The sequence below is a fragment of the Chlamydotis macqueenii genome, chromosome 1 (genome assembly GCF_036417535.1).
Source record: "Chlamydotis macqueenii isolate bChlMac1 chromosome 1, bChlMac1.mat, whole genome shotgun sequence".
NCBI lineage: Eukaryota > Metazoa > Chordata > Aves > Otidiformes > Otididae > Chlamydotis > Chlamydotis macqueenii.
The window spans coordinates 14830513-14856418 of NC_141556.1; the positions used below are offsets into that span (position 1 = coordinate 14830513).

Sequence of the window (25906 nt, forward strand, 5' to 3'; positions counted from 1 at the left end):
TCTGTTATTTCCTGAAAAAATAATAATTGCAATCTACTAAAAACATACAAGCAGTTAAAAAATCACCAGTCTACTGTAGCATAACACACATTGTTAAAACCCTGCTGTATATAAGCACTTACTGCAGCTCCTAGGAGAAAGATGAGCTGTTTTCAGACACATGGTGCAGGCCAGCGGCTCTGCGCATTCCCAGCTCTGTGCTATACTGCTCTTGACAAGTTTCCCTGTTCGGAAGCTCCACAACATTTTGTGATATTAGCCATCCAAAGGATGCACCCACCTCTCTTCTGCCTTGCTTTAACTTTTAAATGTATTCCATAACCAATAAGCAAGTCTCTATGAAGCATATGTTGCTTTAATTTATAGTCAAGGAACAGATACTCAGTGACTTGCCCAAAGGAAGCTGGAAACAGTAGAGCATGGAAAAACTCAAATTACTGTATTTCTCTCAACCTGTTCTAACTCGGTAACACTAATGCAGCACTAACACAGCATTTTAAAAAGAGAAACAAACAGCAGCAAAATGTTAAAGTCAGTTACCTGCTCTCTCCCAAAAGAACCTGCTCCACAGATTTATTTTTTTTTCCCCTAGAAGATAAAAAGGACTTGATCAAATAACCAATGCAACCAACCACTGCTCAAATAAGCAAGGCAACTCAGGAGGCACAAACTGTTCACAAGAAAACTCAAAGCATAAGATACTTTGATATTTTATGATATTGTCACTGGTGGCCAGGACTTTGACAGACTTCCAGCTGCAATTTAAATTTGAGTCCAGTATCGGCCCATCCTGTCTACCATACTTTTCTGAAAAAGTACTTCTCAGGCAGGAATATTTCCCTTCCACATAAAACAACTCCTGTACTGCCAGAGTTTTCAACATGAAGGTAAAACTGAAATGGAATAAATCAATATCAGCTATCCAGTTTTAATCTGCTAACAGCAAAGCTATCTGAACCCTCATTTTTCCCTAGCGTGTGGTCTTTTTGGCTTTGTCAGTGTAAGTGCTATATTTCAAAAAGATAAAGTTTGGACATGCTTTCCAAATATTATCACTAACAAAATTTACTCTTCACACTTAGAAATGACTCTCGTCTTTAATACAGATGTATGTATATACGTGAATCTTAGCAATAATTTAAGAACATTATTGGGAAACTGCTCTGTTAAGCAGATAACTGTTATTTCTATGTATCGTTATGAACACATTTTCTTATTCTATTTTTCATATTAGTGTTTTACAATGTATACAGTCAAAATTTCTGATTTCTAAAAATAACTTTAATTATTCTTCAATTGTACAGCTGTCAGCTGAAGACCTGAAACGCTTTGGTCGCATTTGGTCACAACCTGTTTGTTGTAGCACAGCAGAAGCTCCAAGAAACTCTAACCAGGGTTGTTTGCCTCACCATGTTAAGCAATTTCTTTGATCACAAAACATTTACACTCAGGTTGAAATGACTACTGGCAACCATATGGTTTATTTTAATTTATTTTAATTTGATGATAAACCTAGGGGGAAAAAAAGCAATCTATACTAACTTCATTTACATTTAAACAGCTTTCTACCATGCTAGCTGACCACTGAAGTAACTGGGAAACAAATCAAAATGGGACAAAGGAAAAGCAAGCAGTTAAGACCCCGTTCTGCAACTGAGAATACTTGTCCCCACACTCTCACATACCACAAACCCAAAAGCTTCCTAACTAATATCAAGAGACAGACAGATGGGATGAAAACTGCTTATACACTTCTCCCTGAAAGGATGCTTTCTAGTGGGCACTAAGATTTACTGACAGTCACCTCCTAGATTCCTCTCCCAGAGGATGAGAATTGGTGAAGAGCATCCTAGCCTGATCTGATGAAGACTGAAGGTACATCACCAAAATCAACTTAGTGTTAAGCTCTCTAGAGCAGGAACTGTCTCTTTGTCTGGTAGCACAACACCATGAACAACGAAGTCTGTTATTAGGGCTCCAAGACACAAGCATACACATAAATACCAGCTACAACAGTAAATGAAAGCACAGTAATATAATAAGCTGCTAAAATATCTAATATAATTAGCAAGGGCAACTCACTTTAGCTCAACTCTAAAATCAAATATATTCATAGACCTAAAATTTTCCCTGAGAACAATATTGAGTCATATTTTACTTTGTCTCCTTTTTTTTTTTTTAAAGGATGCATGTGAAGGTAAAGCTTTAAAATCTTTGCTAAAAAAAAGGTTAACACCTGGCCAAAAGAGGATCACACAAACGAGAAGAATCTCCATATCCTCACACTTTCAACAAGAAAACAGAAACCAGCTTCTTCATGACACTAACACTTTATTTATCTTTACTAGTCTAGACCCAAACATATCTTCTGTGAGCCTGTTATTAACAAATCTTTTCAGTAAAATTCCAGTATTTAAGTAAACTGTATCTAGTTCTAGCAGACCATGACAGGATCCATGGGATTTTTTTTTTTTTTCCTTTGGAATTATGTTTAGAAAGTTAAGCTACTTTCACTCCAGCGAGTGCCTTACACAGTGGACTACTCTTTGCATCTACATATATTTTTGTGTTTCTGCATTACAAATTTAAAGTACAACTAACTACAAAAAAGCCATAATCAAATGCTTACTTATCTCATACATCATTTTAATGAAGATGCCATGTTTTCAAAAGGATACGAATTCCATTCATTCCAGAAATTTTGAAGTCATCAATTAGCTGTACAACCATATCCTTGTTGGGATCATTAGGGTCACTTTCACGAACCTAAACCAAGAATGTAAACACTGACATTTTAGGAATAAATTTGCTTTAAAATAATAATTAGTTAGCTTTTGACATGAAGTTCAACAATATTTTGGAATTTCAGAAACCATGGTAACACATAATAAGCCATAATAAGCCAGCTATTTAGAAAAAAAATGTAAAAAATGTTTAAAAACAATATTCTGCTACATTTTTCAATTCATTATTACTACTACTATTGGTATTGAGCACTGTACTGCATAAGTGATACTTACACATTTGAGCAACTTTATTTCATCCAAGGCTGTCTCTGTATAATGCTGGGCACTTTTTACAACTTTCATTGCAACAAACCTTTTCCCCCTTGAAGAGAGACAAAAACATATTTCAACACAAGCTCTAAGCTAAAACAGACATACTTTGAAGGCTGGGAAACTTTAAGTACAATATTTCACAACCTAATGTATTCTGAAAGAAAACACCAAAATTACACTTGAAAACAACTTTTAAAATATTCAATAAATCAGGCCATTAAGAGCATTGTTATCTCCTTCATGCTAATGTCTCTAAAAGAGGTATTTGGTTACACATTTTGTCATCCAATCAAGGTATAATTATATTTTTTCATTAAAGAGACAACAGAAATAAGAACATTAGCTTACTCTCAGATGTTCAAGACAGTATGTAAATTTGATAGAAAATAGAAAAAAAAATAGAAAGTCACTGATTTCTGAGAGCTTTTATAAACTACACCCTTAACCTAGAGCAAAATAAGAGTGCAAACATCTTTCAGCATGAAAAGATAGCAAACATTTACATAATTTTATCATGCATGTATAAGAAAAGTTACTGTGAAGAAAGTAACATATTAAGAAAAAAGTGAATAGAAATAAATAGTTTTCTTACTGCATATCCCAGCATAGCCAGACGGTAGAGAAGTGTCCCCATCCTAACTTTCTAATAACATGATACCGGCCATTGAAAAGATCACCGATTTTCACTGGATGATAGCCTCCTTTCATGAAAAAATGAGTAGAAAAAGAATATTCAGAAAACAAACAATAATACCCAGGTTTTCAAGTAATTCTTGTAGTACAAATTCTCCTCTTCAAGTTGTCCTGTACTATAAATAGGAAATCTAAAGAAATGTTCTCTAATGTTAAAAATTCTGCCTTACTTGGCCTGGAGGGAAAAAACTCATGTCCTGTAACTACTGTAGAGTTTATTCACCCTTCTCTCTCATGGCTTTTATTTGTGGTAATATCACCATCTGTTCTCTATTTCCCCAGGCTTATCTTCCACTTCACAGAGAGTACAGGAAAGATCTACATTATTTCTTTATCATTTTTGAAGCTTCTCCAGTCAACATATTTTGGATGATTGCAGAATCTCAACAGAGACTGTTTTAATTTCCATTTGCTTCATACTAATACAGGCAGCAATAAAATACTTTCTGAGAAAATGTTAAGAACAATGCAGACTTTATTGATGCTCTTCTGCTTAGCTCCTGACTCACAGCAGAAATGGATTTTTTTTTCATGTCTCAGATTTCTACAGTGAGGAAGAAGAGAGCAGGCAGCTACGGGCTTTGTCTGAACTCCTTTTTAGTTACTGAAGTCTGTAGTCCTAACTTGCACCACTACACAGGTCCTCAAAAGCCCCATCAGGCAGAAAGGTCAACAGGACAGAGCAGGCTGGAGCTCAGGTTTCTAGCTAGCGTGAGGAGGTGTAATGAAGCTTTTTATTTCCTTCATATTTTAAGAGGCATTCTTCCTCCCAGTCAAACCAGTGAAGACAGTTATTACACAAGATTATTATTCAGACCTTAACACGCTAATAATAACATCCACAGTTTTGCATAAGTTGCAGACAAATAACAAAGCTGCACCATACAACCCTCCAGGACATCTCCAGCAGCGGACTCAGAGCAGCTGTCAAGGAATCACCTCTCCAGCTCTTTCTGCTCCCTCACAATGTCATGCCTTTGGCAGGATCCTCAGTTATGACTATTCCATGTAAAATGAGGAAAACCTCAGACTACTTCCTCTAAGTTGCTATATTTGTTTTGAAAACCCCTGAAAATCTTGTTAGAAGCGGTGCCCTGTTAAGACAACAGTGTGAACTTATCACTTAATTCCTTGGATTTAAAACAGGGACTTCTCTCTTATCCCCTTTTTATCTGTGGAATAGCAACATCAAATCTGGATATATTTCTATCCTTTCCGTGGTAATAATATCTTTCGCCGTAACAAAAGCTCAAGAGTTTATTTGTGAACTTTTCTCAGATGCTTCCAGAATAGATTAATAAATCTAACACAATTGTGCGATAGAACTATGAAGATTACATATTTAACAGAATGATAAAGCTTAAACAATGTGTGGCTATAGATGTTGGTATGTCTAAACCAAAACTCTAAAACACACACAGCTTCAATATTTGTATGTTAAAGTGTAACTTCAAGCTTAGCAGATAGCAAACACTGGCTGGTTTGCTCACAGCCTCAACCAAAAGCTGACCCATCCGACACGGCGGCGGCTGCCCAAGCTCCCGCACACAATACCGCTGGGAGAGACTCAAAACAGCTCAGCCAGAGCACCAGGAAAGCAGCATTCACAAGTATTTGTGTCGGCAGGGGCTGGTCTGAACCAAGTGACAGCAACAAACAATTTCAGGTGGGCAGCGCAAGTCTCGGCTATACAGAGCTGACTTCACGCACCTCCCTGCCCTCCAGCCTCCCACTTGATACCACAGCAGAGGGCCAAGCACGTTCACGAGGCGCAGAAATGAGTCTGATGTGCATAGGTAGCACAGACAGATCCACAGAGTGCAGTCGCAGCTCCCCCAGCCTAGCAGTAAACGCTGAAGTTTCATCTTCTCCATGAAAATTTTGCACAAATCTATGAAGACCCAGACAGGAGAACAATCTTCAAACTTTCAACCCATGAGAACTTACACTTACTATCACAGACAGTATTTCATTTCATAAATCACTAGGTATACAGACACCACATTGTCAGTTACAAAAGAGCAAAGGAAAGAGAAGGCCCTGGTTCAGGAGTGGCGCAGGGCACCGCAGGAGGACCGAGAGATACAGACGCAGCCTAGGACTCCCCCGTGGGGGAAGACCTATCCTCCCCTCCAGCACTGGGAAGGAAATGTCCATAAAAAGCTGCCAGGACAACTCACATAGCAACCTGAAAAGATACCTTCATTTCCACTCTTGAGTTGTGTCAGCCTCAGTTAAGAACATGCAACATTGCCAAGTGGGAACTCCTTACTCTTCAAGGAAAAAAGAGATTGCTTTTGGAACATCTGACCGGATTTACACTCTAGGAAAGGGAATGGACACACACCGACTTACTGAGAGCAAGTGTTGACTATTATTCACTTCATTTGCAAAAAGAAACAGTACTAGCCACGTATGAAGCCTAAGTCTATTGAAGCTTCATTATTATAGGAATTCTGCTGAATAAACTCACATATACAAATCCATATGGACAGAAACATTAAAAACAAAACCAGATCTTAATTTAATTGTCTCTTTAGTCATCCTTGCAGTAACAGCTGATGAAAATATTTTAAAATTTGAATAAATATAATCGTATTTTAAGACAGGTATTGACTGGTCTAATTACTATATCGTAAATTCTTTCTATAAAACTCCATCTCGGATGCTGAAGGGATAGGTGTGAGTGGAAGGCTGAGAGATCATACAGCAATTCTATCTTTCCATTACTGAAAAAGTTTGCATTTGTGAAACAAATCACGTCTGCTGACCTGACAGCAAGAATTACGTAAAACACTTCCACGTAATTCCCTATCACAGTACAATTTCTTCTGGTTTGAGTTTTGTCTGGCATGAATCATTGCATGAAAACAATGAAAAAGTGAAAACCATAAAATGTTATGCTCTGTATAATCGTCACTCCTATTGCAAAGAGATAGAATTAAAAAAAACCTGAAAAATATTTAACATCTAGTTTTAACACCTCTCTATCATTTGCAAAATAGATTTTAAAATTCAATAATACAAAAATTTCTGTAACATTTTACAATTTTCCTAGCGATCTAGTCCTATTAAATCATCCCTTCGTAGTTCTATGGCTTCAGACATACACGAAAACACTCAGAATTCATGCCGCCTTTTGCACTGCTAGAAGGGTGTATGTGGGCCTTTCAAATATATAAAATGATACCCAAAAGTAATTTTTTTGCACTAAACAAAATATTTACTTTTTTGACCTGTTTAAAACCATATCACTCAATTATGAAGAATTTAAATATAGGTAAATGTATGTTTCTAAGAACAGTTTAGGTAAACAAGTGGCTGTCTGCCTCTCTGCACATAGCTTTTGGCATACTTGTACCTCAAAGCATCAAAAATAATCAAAAACTTGGGACAGTTTCTTCCCATCACAGGAGAGAGAACACCACCCTAGAGAGGAAATCAGTCAAAGACACCAAAGTCAAGCTAATAAACTGGGGGTTGATAAGTTATTTTAGTTACATCTACATAGTGCAAGAATACCAATACTATATATGTAAAAGCCATGTTATTTTGGTCGCTACAGTGCTGTCACAACTACTTACAGCAATACACCAGCATACGTTACAGATAGCAACAGCGGTAGCGTATTCTCTGAGCATACATACTTCACAAGATACTTTCTATTGTCCTCAGCCACAACAGGAGCACTACTCAAAATAATCGATTACCGCTCCTGTACACGTTACTCCCGGATTACTCACGTCAGCAATGTGTTCATTTACAGGTTGTGGACAACCATGTAACAACAGGCTTAGTTAAATGCATTTTAAAAACTGGTGTCATCCTGTGATGAATGCAATTATTTGAGTTCTTCATGATACAGAAAGTATTTCAAATAATAGTAACAAGAAAGAAACTATGCAAAATTAGTGGGCTGAAAAAAAATGATGTACTTTTGGAAAATCAATATTGGTATTTGAAAATATACAATATATAAGTGGCACTGCTGATACTGTAACAAAAAAACCTGTTGTGCTATTCACTGCAGTGCACACAGAAAAAAAAAAAGTCTCTCTCATAGCTAGCTAGCTACATGCACTCAAGGAAGAGCATCAGAAAAATAAGATCATTATTCCTAAATGTCTCCTGAATGTATTGGTAATTGTAGCTGGCTAGTTCTATGTTTGTATAGGGAATTATTCCCTTTGTGAACTGGATGAATGGGAGACATCTCCAGGGGGCAAAGAAGATGATCAGAGAAGCAAAGAATTCCAATTACATCCATGACATGACAAGCTCTTGAAAAAAATCTCCAAGTGTTTCAAGGCTTTTCAGAAAAGAAGAAGAAATAGCTTCATTGTCTAAGTACTCCTTAAAAAATCATGTAGTTGGACTTTTGATGTCTCCACTCCTTAAGCAAATAAAGATTTCAAAAGCATTTAATATAAATTCAGTGACACCAACAAAAGTCATTTCACAGATTTAAACAGGCCCTGGAGGAAGCCCCAGGGGAACAGAGGTTAGTCTGCCTTACATTGCTGGCTGTTAGTTGTCTCTTTGACGTCAGGTGCTAATTCAAACTAATCCAATTTCCTAATTAAAAACACTATTATGACTATTTACTAACCAACATGTAATGCGGTGAAGATGTCAGCCTAGCACATGGTAACATATCCTTAAAAATAATAAATAAAAATAAAACTAGAAACAAAAATATCATGGCAATGGGAAGTACAGTTAAAAGGTAAAAATTATTTTTAATTTAAATTTATTTTAATTAATTCATTTAAAAAATTATATACTCCCTCAAAGTTGCCCTCCTATGAAATGTCAGACTAAAGTTGAGAACAGGTCAAGTATGCTCTGTGCCTCACTCAAATATCCTGGGAGACTGCCATTTTGGAGATAAAATTAGGAAGAAGAGAGACACTCCAGCAATAAATTATAATTTCCAAATATTTCTCTTCCACTCTGTAAACATAGGTAAGGCTACCTAAAACAGAAAATCATATTCAAACTAATAAAATACCGCTCAAAAAAAAATGGAAACAGTGTATCTAAAAGCCATCCCTGGAATTCTTTACCAAATAACTTATTCCCCTTATTGAATATAAAATAAACAAGCAGAAAGTCTGTATGGCCCCAGATCATCCCAATCTGGCCTTTTGATTCAGATTCTTACACAACATGGTGACCTTCCCTTCAGTTCAGCCCCAGCAGACCAAAAGAAGGAAATGTACTGATCAGACTTACAGGAAATTATGGTCAGAAAATAGGTGTATCATCTACTGGAGCAACAAAAGCACTGTTCTTGCAGAAACCGATAATGATTACGACATCCAAATGAAACAAAGCTTGAACCATCTTTAACATACTTCCATCAATTTAGAGCTTCAAGACCAAGATTCCAAAGAACCTTTAGGCGTACAGAACTTCCCTTTAATTTTTCAAGAAACTTGCAAGTATTCTTAGTGTAACATGTAGTTCATTTTAAAAGCACAAAGATCTCACTACTGACTTGCTATAGTCATAGAGACTTTAGGTAAACAAGTAACTTACAAGCAGGCTGTAAACTTAGACTATATTTTTATTTGTTTTGTGATCTAGCTTCTCCAGATGGTGACATTTTGCTAGAGATACTGGAACATAGACAACAATGGATTGTTTGAAATTAAATGCAGCCCTTACTTAAGGGAAGAATTAAGTGGGGGCCTTGAAATGCTTAATCTCAGGGAAATACAGATGTTTACAAGTAAACAGATGTTTAAACAACAAATCCTTACTCACCAATGGTAGATGCTACAAATACCAACAGAGTTATCTTACGGAGCAAATGTGTTGTAACAGAAATAATTTTAAAAAAAATACAAACACGCTCTAGCAACATGTTTTTCTCTTTCCTGCTGCAGACTTCAATATTCAGTTTGAGTTTACTGTTCGGTTTTCACTATGGGTATCTGTAAGCCGCTTAAACGTTTGAAATATCTCATAATAATAAAACTTCTTACATCAAAATGAAATAGTCACTTTCAATTGTTAAATCCGAAAATACAAAACAACTTGTTCCCGGCTGGAAGAAGAGATACTTAAAATAGCACATCTCCAGGCCTACGTAGAAATTTCAGATTAAGAGGACATCATCATATTTGACACAGAAAGTGTTTCTTGATATGACGAATACAGAACACCTGATATAGCCAGTGTGCATACAGTTCTTTTTGTCTGTTCAAAAACATTAATCTGAAGTGACAAAATTGGGTGTCTCCTAAAGTAAATTCATATCCTTGAAATCTCCTACGATAGGTAACTCAAAGATAGACCTGTTAGCTATAATTTTGCATGTAAGTACAGTATACATTTTACTCTGATGTTCACTGTTGTTTGTTTTGGTAGTTTTGTTTCTCTTACAACTAACATAAATCAAGAAAGTTTCTTCTCTATTCTTTTAACTAGGACACCAGGAAGAAAACAGGGATGCAATATTTGTATATAGATTGCAAAATGTATAAATAAGCTATGGCTAAATGAAAAGGTAAAGCTGAAGACAGCTGCCCATCTGGATTTGAAAAGAGCAGTTGTTCTTAATTCTTATATAAATAAATTCTGTAATTAATGATCAGGTCTTTGAAAACCTCCCAAGAACCAGAGTTAAGACTTGCTTGACAATGGTTACCCTCATCAACACTGCTGAATTCCACACACCTTTACAGTAATCTGCGGGATCCTCTTGCTCCTCATCGTCAGACCCTAAAATCTCCTCCTCTGGCTCTGGCGGGGTGGGCTCCGGCAGGGGCGGCGGTGGGGGCGGGGGTGGAGGTGGAGGTGCAGAGGGAACTTTCTGTTGAGGCTCTGGCCTGAAAAGGAAAGAGAGCATACTTAGTAAAGAGCTTCCTCACAAGGGTAACCCGGACCTTCAGAGGGGAGGAAAAAACGCCTTGGGAAACACCAGTGAAGCCTATCTCACTTATGTTCTCGCTGTCATCTTTTGTATCACTGTGGGACCCCAGGGAGCATGGACAGAGATGCATCTGACCAGACCAAAAGCAGCTCCCAAGTGAATCTGGAATTACTCACTGGAAGAGGTTGTAAAAGATATATAAAGCATATAACCAGATACGGACAAGCCTCTAGAACTCCTGATGAGCAAATGAGATGTTAGACATATCTTCCTGAGCATGATTGAGAACAAATATTTTTCAGAGAATACCAAGTTATTCAAAAGCTCCTGCCTGCTAGCTGAAGGAAGAAAGATCTCATTAATACACAGCAACAATCAATCTTCTAGCAACACTGACCCAAGCCAGACGACTTAACGCATTTCACCTCATCTGTAGCTGCTGCCAAGACTATGGAAAGCTGTATCAGTATATAAAATACTAAAAACAGCTATTAAGAAGTAAGAAAGAAAAATTAATCTTCCTAGGCAGTCTATGATGCACTCTCAGAATAAACACAGCGTGCTTTAATAAGTACTAATTTAAAAAAAAAAAAAACACAAAACAAAACCACCAAACCCCAAAACCACCAACCAAAAGGTGTTTTTCTGACTGTCTTGAATCTCCAGGTTAGAAAAAATTAAGAAATTAAATGTTTTATATCCTATTCCGAGAAAGGCTGTACTTGACATTTCTAAACACCTACAAGTTACTCACATTTCAGAATTCTGAGTATTTTCAATATGCATAAAAAATTAAATCCAGGGTTGAAGCACACTTGTTCGTCAAATAATTAAGAAAGTCTTCTTCAAACAGGTTGATGCTGTTATTTTGTATTCATACCTCATACAAATAAAATATATATACACTTGCCAAATAATATACTTGTAAAATACATTTGCAATGTAACTTAAAGCATTTGTGCCATCAAAAGCTGCTATAATTTGCATTTACATCGGCTTCATATCTAAGCCATCTGAAAAACACTATGTTAACAGTATTTTGCCATTCATACACTAAAACCATAGAAATCTGTAATTTGCTAATTTTTTCAGCTCCTAAAATTTAGATTCAAATTCTTTCTTCATCATGAGTAAAAACTGTATTTATGTTTTTCCCATTCCTATAGACCTCTTCCTTATAATTCCCCCTACTACTTTTTCCTTTTTACACAGTGCAATTGTTCAAGACAGATAGAGCATTTGGAGTCGAAGACTACACAGTCGGTCAGAAATAAATTCCACTGGCAACATGCACCGCCTGCACAGCAGCTGCTATTATGCCTTTGCTTTAAAGGACATCACTGGAAGTTGCATGCATACCAAATTTATCTGCCTGCTACCCCTTGCAGATAATAACACTCTTCTGTTTGTTCAGTAAACGGTCAGATTTAAAAAGGACTATTTGGAACTAATTTATTAATGGCTTAAGTTACAATGAGAAATCTACCCAAATAAAGAAATGTATGTAATTTTTAACCACATAAAGCTGCGGCAGAAAAGAAGTGAGAGAAGGGATCCATTCGTAGGAAAAACAATAAATATGTTTGCACATGCTCCTACTTACATAAATTATGCTTTTTTTTTGCCTTTATCTTTCCTCTTTTGTTCCCAACAGATGTCTTTCTATTGAAACATTGTGAGGAAAGTAAACTGATACAGCAAATGGAAGACACAGCAAATTCCTGACCAGTTTATCGTACTCCACGTTAGACCAATGGCCCCCCAACAGCCTGGTTTCATGGTGCCAGCAAGCTGGCGGCCCCCCAGGCCCGCTCTGACGCTGGTATAAAGCTTTAATCAAACAAATCATAGTGTAAGGATCTACATTGCAAACCTTGAAACTTCATCTGCTGAGCACAAGGCTATTTTGGATACACAGATCAAGAATGATGAACACTTAAAAATTAATAATGCTAATGAAGAGCAAGAAAAATAAAGCATAGTAAAACAGCCTGCACTTCATCAACGTATCTGAAAGCAGTGTGCTAGGTAACAAAGGCACATCCATCAGCGCTTGGACTCCTTATTTTGGACGGTACCATCATTTTTACTTCATCCTGACCACAAGTTTCCATGTTATTATTTTGGTCACATAAGATGGCACAAATACAGCAAAACCTAGGGCAGGCTAGGGTAACGTGGTACAGGGGTCACAAGCTCAAAAATCGACTGAAGTTGTGTTGATTTTGTCTTTTAAGACAATAACTTGTTCTATTTCTTCACATGATAATGATAACATTTTAAGAGAATTTGAAGCATTGCTGGAATTGAGATTCACACATTTTGCCACTCATTTTGAAATAAACATCAAAGAATACCAAGAATCTCCTTCAAAAAGAGGGAGGAAGTGTACAATCAAAGATTTAAAAACACCCAACTAAACAAACAAACAAACAGTATTTGAATTTATTCCTAGGGAAATAGATTAAGAAAATAGAGTTGCTTCTGGATCTATCTCAAGCTACTATATTTGATTTTCTTCTGAAAAGGGTTATTTTTTTCCTGTTTGTATTTGATATTCAAGCGGGTTTTCTTACTGTCCTTTGTGGACATCAGGAAGGAAGGAAAGATACTACTGTATTTCCTTCTGAGGTTATTTGATTTTATCTGTGAATAACAAAACACTGATTTAAACTGAGGAAGATCCTTGACTTGTCCTTTTAGCTTTGCTTGCACCTTTTGAAGCCACCAAATACTAGTACATGAAGAAGGGAGAAGGAAAGAAATGCTGCTGAATCTGAGTGACAAATTCTGCATTATTGGCTTACTTTGCCAATTTTTTTGCTTCAGTTTAGGATTCTTAGCAAGGGATTCTTAGCATTGTTCTTCGGTTTTGTTAACTTTTACATTTCTGGGGTACACGTAAAGATCAAGTCTTTAACACTTGACTTGGCTGCTTAAATTCTGCCTACAAGTTGAATAACTCATCCTGGCATCACTGATGCTTGCTCTTCTGCCAATATACAACTTCACAGTGTAGGTAGGACATCAGTCTGAGAGAACTCCAGTTTTGCCACTTCTTACTAGCCCTTTTATTGAACTGGAAGAATAAGCTATAACAAATGTTTCAGTAATTTCTTCCTTCGCAATGTATGGCATGAATAGATACTTCATTCAGCTTAGATTTCATTTGTCCAATACAGAGTTCCTTAAAACGTGAACTATTTTTTCTTCAAAGTGGACTGTAAAAGATCTTTGGCATTAAAAATCCAGCCATTAAGAAAGCTGTGAGTAACAAACATGTATGCTAACCTCCATTTCCTTTTCAGAAACATAATTGTCAAAAACTACCATAACATACCAAGCTATTCAGCAGCTGCATTATTTCAAGTTATTACTCGTTCTTATTTCCTAAAATGTTGTATGTAATGACACGCATTAGGTAACAAATGCATGCAGAGGCATAGACTAAATCTGTTTTTCTTTTTTCTGAAATAATCACTTGGTGCTCTGTGGTCTACCACTACTAGGTTATTCATCACCATCCAAGCATAAACACTTAATTAACTGAAGAAGACACACTATTTCTAGACTCACAGTATTCTGTCAGTAGGTATGAAGAGAACTGACCATCTCCACAGTCTACAATGACAAACCTTGTAACTCTATTGAAAGAAGCATTACAATCAATTAACAAACACTAGTCAGGATGTCTTCTCTTTTATTTACTCTCTTTTAAAGGGACAAAAATTAATTTACAGCAGAATCCAATAGACATACAGTGAAATTATAATTTTAACCTACTCTTACAGGGAATGCTTAGTAAAAGACAAAAGAAACGCATTACTCCTCTACAGTGAGCTTGAAGGAAAACACACCGAAACACTGCATAAGGTCTTACAGAAAATCAGTCACCCACTTTACAAAATGTAAAATTACTGACAACTTAATTTTACTGTTCTCTGTCATGGACATGTTGCTCCATGTTCCAACTGGGCAACAGCCAACAGTAAAAAGCAATCTCCGTAACATTAAAACCTGAAAATTCTGGGAAAACTATACCATGAGAAATTCAGGAAGAACTGTTCAGTTTGTTGTTGTTGTTGATGTTGTGGAGTTGTTTGCTATTCTTCTGTTCTGGAAAAGGTAAAACAAGAGTAGTGAGGGTGATTTAAAAACACAAAATGCCTTCCATATGGGAAGCATCTGAACATACCAGAACTCTTCAGCCAGGAAAACAGACAGCAGAGATCTATAAAATCTTGAGAAGCACGGAGAAAGCGAATAGGAAATGACTGTTCATTGCCTCTCCCCACACAAATTGAGCCAAGTTGACAAAAAATGTAAAGAAAAAAAAATTACTCATGCCACATGATGTTGAAAACCAAAGGCACCTTTTTTCCTTCAAATACCACAGATAAGAGAAGCTAGTAAGCTCAAACAGGCCTCAGAAAAAGACATGGAAGAAAAATCAGAACCACCTTTGACTCCTGAAGCCCATCAGCCTGAGATTGCTGGATTTGGGAAAGTATTCTGCACACTGGGGCCCAACCCTGAGCTCTTCCCCAGGGAACGGCTCCTGGTCAAAGGGAACACAGATGCACCTTCGGTCTGACCTCATTCAGCCACTTCGTCTTCGGACATTCCTTCCTTTTCCTCAACAAATAAGTGACTTTCATTACTAAAAAACAAAACAAACTTCAGGCCTCTTTATCCAAAACCCTCACAGACAAAAAATATGGCTTTATTGTTATTATCAAGTAATGGATAATAATGCATTGCAGGCAAGATTGCTATATAACAAGAGTACCTGAAGAAATCCTCATGTTGTTCTCCATAGGGAACAGACATATATCAAGAGCAGCCTTCTCTGTGAACACTGTACTTCGGGCACGGTGAACTACTGAATTTATTAACTTAAAGACTACTTTCAGGTAAACAGAACCTTACCTTGAATGTAGCTAAAACCTGCATCTGATTCTCCAACCTTTAGGAGAGCACTGTCTCAGAAGGAAAATAAATTGAGTCAAATGAAAAAATGGGAAGGAGGCAGAAATTGGTGGGGTTAAGCTAAGAACTACCTCAACCTGAGAGGAAAACAAATTTCTCCTTCAGCTTTTCAGATGAACATATCCAGAGAAATTTTTTGGTAACAGAAAATGCAATTAAAAGGAAGTTAAATGACTCCATACATTTAATAAAATAAAATTTGGAATAAACTGCATTCTAACAATTTTACGAACCTCCTGATACGTCCACAGAGGCTCCTTTGGGAATTTCAAATTGAAAAGAAAAAAAACAGGAGGCAGGGGGAAGGGCACATCAGAGCACACATCAGGCCCATTTTTCAGAAGAAATGTGCTATAAACCTCCTAAAGCCGAAATGTGAGCTTTAAGAAATCTAGGAGTGGGTGTGGGTCCATCTGGAAGGAGCTCCAGCGACGCTTTCCTCCAGCTCCAGAAGGCAAAATCTTTCATGTTCCCGGGCAAGGCTTCCAGGTGCTGTAGAGCTTAAAGTCTGAAATCTCTATACACAAGTTTCTTCCAGCTGTTACAAACTGCTGAAGGACTCAGTTATTCGGATCTCTTTCTTGTTTGTTCAAATGGTGTCTGCTTTACTAGTTCAATTCTTGCCTGTTCTTTTTCCCAAATGCAGATTTAGCTTAATTAGACAGGTGCCATCTAACAGCGAGCTCTTTGAACTGGAGGCAGGCTTAAATGAAGGCTTTCTAAATAAATCCACACACATACAACAAGCAACAAAAAGACAAGAAAGATCAAAACAACCCCAAAGTTCTTGCTGAAGGAAAAAAATGATGTTGCAAATTTCAAGTAAGACTTTTACATCATTATAATTATGAATAATTTTAAATTTTAATAGCTATGATAAATTATTTGTAATTTAATATTATAATTCTGTTTAATTATGCCAGAGGTCATCTTACTGTTTTTAGAAACAAAGTCTATGAATCCAGAAGGAAACAGAGCATAAGGAGAGATGTTTTTAACTAATTGCAAGAAACTGTTAATGTGAACTTCCAGAGACAGCTTTGCTTTACATGAAAAGCACTATTTGTGTTCTCATACTAGTGCAAAACTATACTACAGTTTCCAATTCTAGAAAATCCATGCATAAAAAGAGAGACTGCAGGCGCATCACATGAAATAGTTTCTACATCTGATCATCATCAAACAAAACCATCATTCCTCCCGGGACTGTTAACATTGCTTCGAAAGATACAATCACATTGTGAAACATCAATCGAAGCACCAGTGGGCACCCCTCCTGAACGGAGCAGGCTGAGACGCTGTAGCTTCTGTAACCTCAAACTAACAGCAAAACAGAGAATGCATTTTTCATTCCCATTTTGCTTGCTAGCCTTTTGGAGGCAACCTTGGGCTTCAATGTAAACCCAAAGTGAAAGTAAAATGCCAAGGAACTCTGCCTTCTTCCGTTTAAAACAAGAAGTACTAAAAATAAATACCATTTCAAGCAGCCAGTACTGCAGTCTTAATCCACCACCCCAGCCTAGCAGCAGAGTGCTGGTGCGCACAGAGATCCTTCTTGGTTTCCACTCCTCAATACAGAGCTTTTCCCTTGCCTCAGTGCTGGATCTAGCGATTCCACAGCCACGACGGATAACAAGGCCATGAACTCTGCACACATCGGAGGCAAGGTGAGCAGGACGAGCACATAGTCAAGGGCAGACATGAAGGGAATCAGTAGCAGCCTACCATTGTATCAAATCACACATAAGGTGAAGCAGTAAGGTCTTCATGGTTTGTAGACATTACAGGAGGCAGATCTTCTGGGCTTTCTCTGACAGAGTTACAGAGAGTAACTCTCTGTACAGAGAGTTCCCAGAAGTAATTAGTTTCAAGCTCTGAAAGCCAATCCCACATTAAATTTTGTTCTCAAACACATGCAACTCTGTTAAAATGCTCTTAAGACAGCAAATCAGAAGCCAAATCTATCCAGGAAGCCTCAATCTTAACTGAACGTGCCAAGGTATTATGTTTTCCTCCTCAAATATTGCTTTCCTTACAGAGTTCTACTTTCCAGATCAGTCATCCATTATAGACTTGCGGAGCAAAAAAAAGTCAACAGTTAAAAAAGAAAAAACAGATCCAGCTAGTGATACAAAAAGAAAATACTTAGATGTTCACTCAGCACCTTGCACTTTCTCAGCACCTTGCACTTTCTAGTCACCAGTAAAGTGATGTAAAGGCTGAGAAAGTTTTATATATATTAAAAAAAAAAAAAAGTACAAATTCCTAAAGCCAAAGAGGAGAAACACAGCTGTCTTAACTCCAAGGAATGTGTACTGATCAGTGGAGAATACAAAGTTTCTTACACATGCATCCTGACATGCTCAAACGAAACCTCCACCTGAAGGAAGTCAGATAAGGAATATCACTCCAATGCAACGATAAAAACCTAGTTAAAAAACAAGCTACTCTCATAAAGCATCTAAGAAGCTTCACCTTCTCAAATCCTCTTGCAACAAGAGTCCCTCCTCACACTGCACGGCTCCTTCCTCCATCTCCACGCATATGCACCTCCACTTCTGACCCATGAGGAGACCTGACAGGAAACACCGGCACGCAGCAACAGAAGTAGCCGCTATTTGCTGCGACTTCTTTTTCCTCTTACTATGGTTAAGCTGTGTGGTGGGTTACTTTTAACAGAACTACTCAGAAGCGTATAAATGGAAATTAATTTTTTACTTTCTTTTTGGTGTGTTACGTTGTAGTATTTAATTTCTGACTTTCTCTTTGGCACATTAAATTATAGTATTTCTAGTCTTTCTATTAATAAGATATAATCAGGAAACACGGTGGTGTTGCTTCAGTATCTTACAGTTGCCACTAGCAACAAATTTGCAAGTTTTGAATGAGCGGGGGAAAAAGCACCCTCTGCTCTCCAACAGTCCCATCTGCCCCTGTAAAAGTTAGTAGATTTAATTTAATTTGCCATCAAAACCCCTTAAGCCAAGGACCCTTTGAAGTCAGAGATGAACTCGAATATGAATTCATAACTAAATTGTGAAACACGGGATTTAGCTTTTGTTTATCCGTACAAGCCAACAACTCCCTTAGTTACTACAAACACACATACACTACAAGGCAGTATATGTTCCATTCATGTATGTGTTAGAAACCATATGAAGACAACTGTGATAATCTTAGGCAAAATGAGGAGTAAATCAGCAAATGCAGTGTTTCACATCCCTTTTTACCTACTTAACAGCCTAGTAGAAAAGATTTCATAGAACAGTGAAACTGTAATCCTTCACTTATTATCAAATGCAGTCAGCAGCAGAGTACCTCTTGCTTCCCCCCGCCAAAAAGCATCCTGGTAAAATCTAATCCTGACTTCACGTGATCATCTCTACACAAAAAAAAAAAAAGCAGTTTTCATCTCCATGCTTAGTTAATGTTTGGAAGACCCATTCATCCTGTTAGTGCAAATGCATCATGCTCTGGATTATGTCTGAGAACTCAATTGTACAGGCAATGAGAAAAGGGTAAGCAGAGAAGCATTTTGGATGGGACAAACACTGAGGGACAGAACTGGCAGCGGGGGGGGAAAAAAAAAAAAAAAAAAGAGCCTGAAGGAACAAGGTTGCATGACTAAGTCAGCAATTTCTGCAGCAAATACAAAGCACCACTGCAGCAACGAATTCTAAATGCCATAGTTGGAACTCTATTGATACCAAACTTCACCTTGTTAATCTTGCTTTTGATAAGCTGGAATAAACATGAACTCCTTACGTTAACAATCGTAACTCCTTCTCACTAACAAGACTTTCTTTCAAAATGCAAGACTGATCTCAATCCTTCTGAAAACACACAACCATGCTCCCAAACTTCCAAACACTAGTAACACCTCCTCCATATAGCTTTACAAAGAACATGGTCACTCTTTCACTCTGAATTACAGTCCAGAAGATATTGGCTTTTCATCTCCAGCATGAGGACTTTCACGCTGTAATACGACTGACTCAATGAGGCCGCCTTCGTCTTCTCTGGTAACATAGCAAGCAATTCATGACTTGATCTTTTTGTCTTCTTGCCTTCACAGAGGCAGTAGCAATTATTACTGTTCAGATACATGGAAAGACTTTTTATTTGGATAACTGTTTGATAAATTGATCTAGAAGAAAACAGTAAACTTAAGCTCATGAGGAAAAAAAAAAAAAGTAGCTTTTTTAAAGTCCCTAGATCTCTGAATATTTTTTTCACTTTACTTTGCATACTTTTTAATGTAAAATTTACAGCTGATCTTTTGCCCAACTACCTTATAGAACAGGGCATCTTTTATTTATTTTATGCAACTTTCATGACATATGTTTCCAAAAGCCTCTGCATTCAGTGTCCTCTCCTGTCACATGTTCCCTCAACGCAGAGGTCATTATTCCTCAGTCTATAAGATTCCTTCATGTGCTGCGTTTCCTATTCAACATTCCCTGGGAAATGCCTTTCAATCCCTTCTTCCCATCCACCATTTGTCTTGTGGGTTGTAGAGCCCATTTTGGAGCTCTCCTTTTTTTTTTTTTTAAGCTTTCAAGTGAAGGTCCTTTCATTTGCCTGGATCTTCAACAAGGAGCAGCCGTTTCAGAAGAGTTAGGGAAGTCACTTCAGTATTTTAGAGCTGCGTCCAGCTGGTTCAGCTGGCTTGGCTGAGGCAGTTTTGGATACCAAATACTGTGACAATTCCTGATGAGGTTTTCAGAATCTCTTTTGTGTCAGCAAGTCTGAGAATAAGGGTTATGAGACCATCTGACTCATCCCAGTCTTGGCGTGCTTTACCTCACAGCATGGATGCTGGATGACTCACTTATTGGAATATTCCTATTTCTAACAGCAAGAGAGAGTCTCACCAATGTTGGAAAAGTACTCAAGGAATCCCAGCTGTCGTAGTATCCCAGATGAACGTTCTCCTTTGTAGAGAAGATGCAACTGTAAAGATGCACCTGCCGCCTAGAGTAAGATCTTTCCGTATCCTATGCCTTGATACCAAAACGCCGTATCTGAAGCTTTCCCTACGAGGTCAGTAAGCTGTATGCCTCAGTAAAGGAAGCTCATCTTGTAAAGGTAAATTCTGAACCCAGTTTACAACAGGAAGTGGACAGCAACTATTACAACCAGGAAGCTACTGCCTCCAGTTCACCTCTTTTCCATAAGTAACCCCATCCCAGGGTTTCTCAGGGAAGGACAACGGCGTCTGCGCCTGACTACTACACAGAGCTGTTTGCAAAAGTGAAGAACTTTCCAATTCTAGGTTTCAGAAGTCCGGGATAACTGGCATGGCATCATAAAGGTCAGAAACTCTCTGGTGCTGAGTCGTAATGACAGTAAAGGATGGTGACATCGTGACTTCAAACCCATTTCATACTACAAGCAGGAACTGAGGTCCAAGCAACATTATAAGTTTACTGCTGCTGAAAATTGAAACATTAAGGCGTTATAGTCGTGTCAAAGCTTTTGATCTGACTGGTGCTAAAACTAAGACACACTACATATGTTTGCAACGTATTGCCTTGACTTTCACTAAGCTGAGTCAGTGCCAAAGCCAGCTAAAGTCTGCTCTGGCATTGGCTCAGTTATCTGACAAGCCTCAGAGAAGTCTTCAAGAAACTATGTAGACTATCAGCAATAATGGATGGAAAAGAGCTGAAGGAAACTCAGAGCTGAACCACTGTGTTTCAAGAGACGAAGCTGAGGAACTGCAAGCATACCAGGCTCATCTCACCTTATGTACCTACAGTTACTGCACAGACAAGTTGTTTTTCTACTCCTGAATGAAGACGCATACATGCAGCAGATAGCACGCAAGCTATCACTTAGAGCTTTGATCTGCTAAACCTCTGAAAAGATGATAGCTGAAACACATGCTGATTGCAGGATGGGATGGAGATATTCCACTATAAAGTGAGACATTTTTAAATCATCAGCATGACAAGGCAGCCAAGCCTTGGACAGCTGTAAAATGCCTTCGAGCTTAATCCTGATTGATAGTACGGGTGCCAGACATAAGGAAGAGGCTAATATTCCTCTGTGAACATTTTATCTACTTGGATTTCTACAAGAATTCCACTTTGGATAAATCAGATCCTTTCAGACATTTGATTAATTCCTGTTAGGCGACACCAGACGCAGACTAACTGTTTAGTGCTAAGGCTGGGAAAGAAAGATGATGATTCATTGAGATGAACGGAGCCCTTCACGCTTCCGAAGAATACTACTTCCAGCTACATTCATCTTCTCAAAAGGTTCTGACTTCTCAGAACATCCCACTTCGCCAAGTTGGAGCAAGTACTTCACATTTTTCTACACCTCCTACACTGCAAAGAAACAAGCAAAGCTTCACCTTAATACCATCAAAGATAAAAGAGAAACTGCTGGCTTTAGAAATCCCTTCCCTTAGGTACTCCTGGTACCCAAAAGAAAACATTGCATTCCTAGAAAGCTTCCCAATACCTTTAAAGCATGCCTTCCTCACTCCTGACTTTTTCATTAAGAAAAAGGAAGAAAACTACCTGAAGATCTCATCAATGTAGTTTTAATTCTCCAGAAATATAACTTCTAGGGAAGTATAAGAAGCAGTCTTTTTTATCTTAAACACAATTTTCCCTTTCATCACTTCACCACACATCACCTGATGTCCCAGTCTATCCCTATAGCAATCTTCACAAGTTCATGGAAGACAGTTTGTAAAATAATGTCCATAGTTCTTTCAATTTCATCTGAATTCCCCTTAGGTATCTGTGTATCAGCTACAACCATTTCTTGAACAAATAATGATGACATCTAATACACAAATGGCAAACAAAAATATTCAGGGAGAAGCAATTGTGCAGAACTACTGGACAGTCTTCAGCAAATAAGAAGCATGAGGAGCCTGGCTTCCTCACCATTCTCAGTGATGGAGTGGGGGGAAAATAAAAATCCAGGAGTCTGTGTCAGAGTTCTCCCCATCCCTATGATCATGCCAGAAGCAGAAAAAGGTATACTAAGTGCCACTGAAAAGTAACAGAGGGTTGAAAGAACAAAAAAGCGAGGATCATCCTTTGAAAACTCAGAAAAAAAATAAAGCAATCCAGAGGGATAGGAATGCCATAAAAAAAAAAAGAGTTTTCTGGAAGTCCTCAAAGACCTTCATGAAAATAATTTTAAAAGAGTTCAGAAGGTGAAAACTAGAGTGAAAAGGCTAGGAGACTAAGCCAAAACTCAGCCTATTTCGTCCCTGTTTTGCCTCAGTACAAAACTTCCTTTGTCCTCAGTACAGAAGACTCCTTGCTAATTCCATGCAAATATAGCAGTAGTAATTGTGTATACATTTAACAGTGCTGTTCTGTAATGCTAGATAAAAATAAAAATTCATTTTCTACTGCAAACAGAAAACAATAGGTTTCAATTTCTATCGTTATACAAATCTACTTTTTCAACAGATTTATAAAAATTGTCAAATGTTTTTGTGCCTTGAAATAAATTTCCTATCTAAAAATGTAGGTCTGCATCTCTTCCCCTGCATAAAAATACCAACCACAGCACAGCATCAGCCTTCTCCCAGTGCCACCACGTTGCCATGGAAACTGGCCCTGATTTCTACTGCCAATATAGGTTCCATGTAAGCAGGAAAAGGGCTTAAGTAATATTTATATAATATGCAACAGAGAACATATATACAACATTTATGATTTCATTGGATGCCTGCAGACTGGCTGAAGTGGCTTAAAAAATTCTCAGACTGTTTCCATCAGACATTCAAAGTATATTTATATTACTAGCCTCAAAATCATGGCATAGGAAATACATACATATGTGGAATTCAGTAGATTCTTTTCTCCCTCTGGTTCTCAGTCAAAAAGACAGACAAGATCTGTACTTCGTAAGTAAATAAAATCATGTCTTCTCATACTGCACTGTGAAAAAACCTAGAATTTAAGTTATTCCTTTAAGAGTGAGACAACTCCCTTGTCTTATTTTCAAAAAGCTATGATAGAGGACTATAAAGGCTTATTTGTAACCGATTTTGAAACAAAGCAAAGCCAACCTAACCTTCAGTATTCCTCTTTTTTTAATAGGATGGCATGTCTGTCTTCTCTTCCCCCTCCCCCTTCAAACAAATTTCCTGTAAAAATATTGCAGTAAAAAAAAAAACATTGCCTCACAATTCTAGTGGGTTTTTTGTTTGGTGTTTTTTTTGCTGGTGGGGTTTTTTGTTTGTTTGTTTTGTTTTGTGGGGTTTTTTTTAAAGACAAGCTGCATATGCCCACACAGTTAGCCTTCACTGAATTACAGAACAGTTGAGGCTGGAATGGACCTCTGGAGATCATCTGGTCCAACCTCCTTGCTGCTCTAGCAAGGCCACCTAGAACCAGTTGCCCAGGATCACATCCAGATGGCTTATTTTGAATATCTCCAAGGATGGAGACCCCATCACCTCTCTGGGCAACCAAGCTGTGCCAGTGCTCACCTTTCAACACCAGGCATGAGATCAGGAGACACACTCAAACTTCTAAAGGGCAAACAAGTCACTAGGTAATGCCCAAAAAATGTTTTCAACTTTATTAGACAGCTTACTGCAAACAGACTCAAAATGTTTTTCTTCCATTCTGTCCTTTTAAAAGGGTGGTAAATGCTGCAGAGACTCTTACACAGAAGAAGGAAATGAAATCTAATTTCCCTCAGCTCTGTTGGACTTTCTCAGAACACTTTTTCAAAGGTGGCATGTTTTGAAAAGAACTACCGGTCTTAAGTATTTTTTTTTGTCTGGAAGAATTTCTGACTAGAAATATGAGAGTGGGAGACGCAGGCACACACACTCTCTCTCTACATGTAGACAGCTTGGGAAAGGCTCTCGAAGCCAGGTTCAAATCCTTGATCTGCATGATCTGAGACAGAATTTTTACTTCAGGTATCTCTAGTTCTTTTCTATACCATAAGCCAATACCCAAAGTCTATTACTCCAGTCAAGTCTTACCTTCTTTCTCACCTACACAGCTTTTCTTCCAAATAAAACGTTTTAAGTTACAAAGATTAACTAGAACTAATTATCTTTCTTGAGACAGAAATCCCATGGAAACAAGCAGGCCCAAGAACTTGAGTGCAATGATACTAGAAGTACTTTTCTAGGACAGACCAAAGACCCACATAGGCCAGGATCCTCTGTTTAGAAAAACAGCCATGTGTAGATGTCTGAGCCATGCACAGATGTCCAAAAAAAAAAAAAAAAAAAAAAAAGGTTAAGAGCCAGTTAAGCACACAAGATCCTTCCTCTCCCAAGCAGTCCCCTAGTCTCCCACAAATGGCAGCTCAGAGGCCAACAGATAGGATTCCTATGTATTTAGTAACTCTCACCTGATATTTATTCCACAATCTATCCAGTTCCCCCTTGAGCACACAGAAACACCTAACATCCACATATTATGGCATGAAATTCCAGAGCATATGGACACCTTTTACAAAGAATCATTGTCTTGTTTGTTCTGCATCTGCCATCTCACAGCTTCAACTCACATCCTTTGATTCTTCTACTGAAAGTGCCTGCAAACAGTCATTCTGCAGTCACGCACTCCCTGGCATACAATTTCATAGACATCTACTGTATTCTCCTCTGCCACCTATTTTTCAGCCTTGAAGAGTCTGAATTTTGTCTTTCCTCACAGGAAAGCTGCTCTGTAATTAAAGACCCTCCCCGTCACTCTTCCCCAAATCCTGTCACACTGTACCCTTTCTACGCAATATTCCACAGGTGATGCACGATGGGCTTCTATTTTGGCATAATGATATTTTCTACTGTGTTGTCTCCGTCTTTGTTCCTAATCATGTATTTGCCTTTTTTAAATCACAACTGACCACAAAGCTGATGATTTTATGAAACACCTATTTCAACGGTAGTTCCCTAAATAATGCTTATCACCTCAGAATCCATTATTTTATATGGAAAGTTACAATTATTTTTCAATGTATGTCACTTTAACATTTATCTAGGCTGAATCTCATTTGCTCATCTCGAAAATGCTGGTGTGAACACAGTGAACTAAGCTTGATGTTGGTTTTTGACCATGAAGCATTAATATAAAAAGGAAAAGAAGAAATGCATATGCTTTCACCAAATATTATAACCAAAATAAGCTTCTTTGTATCTTCTGGAAAACAAAGAACTAGTTTTGATTGTGGATTTTTTCTTGTTTTTAACATCCTAGGTCTATGACTAGCTCATACAACTGCGACTCGCCAGAACTGCCTAATTATTTTCTAATGAGAGTGTGATTATGGTATGAGT

The 25906-nt window shown here is 37.8% G+C and overlaps 1 protein-coding gene across 6 annotated transcripts in view; it reads right to left on the minus strand.

The window, feature by feature from the left end:
- Window positions 1-25906, minus strand: part of SRPK2 (SRSF protein kinase 2) — a 151045-nt gene that overhangs the window by 38764 nt on the left and 86375 nt on the right. For all 6 annotated transcript variants that reach the window (XM_086746292.1, XM_086746256.1, XM_086746283.1 and 3 more), the window contains 4 exons: window positions 10437-10588; window positions 3652-3760; window positions 3021-3108; window positions 2679-2766 (listed from right to left, as the gene is read on the minus strand). In XM_086746292.1, the coding sequence (XP_086602418.1) occupies window positions 2679-2766; window positions 3021-3108; window positions 3652-3760; window positions 10437-10588 (437 nt within the window). The remainder of the gene's footprint in view (window positions 1-2678; window positions 2767-3020; window positions 3109-3651; window positions 3761-10436; window positions 10589-25906) is intronic.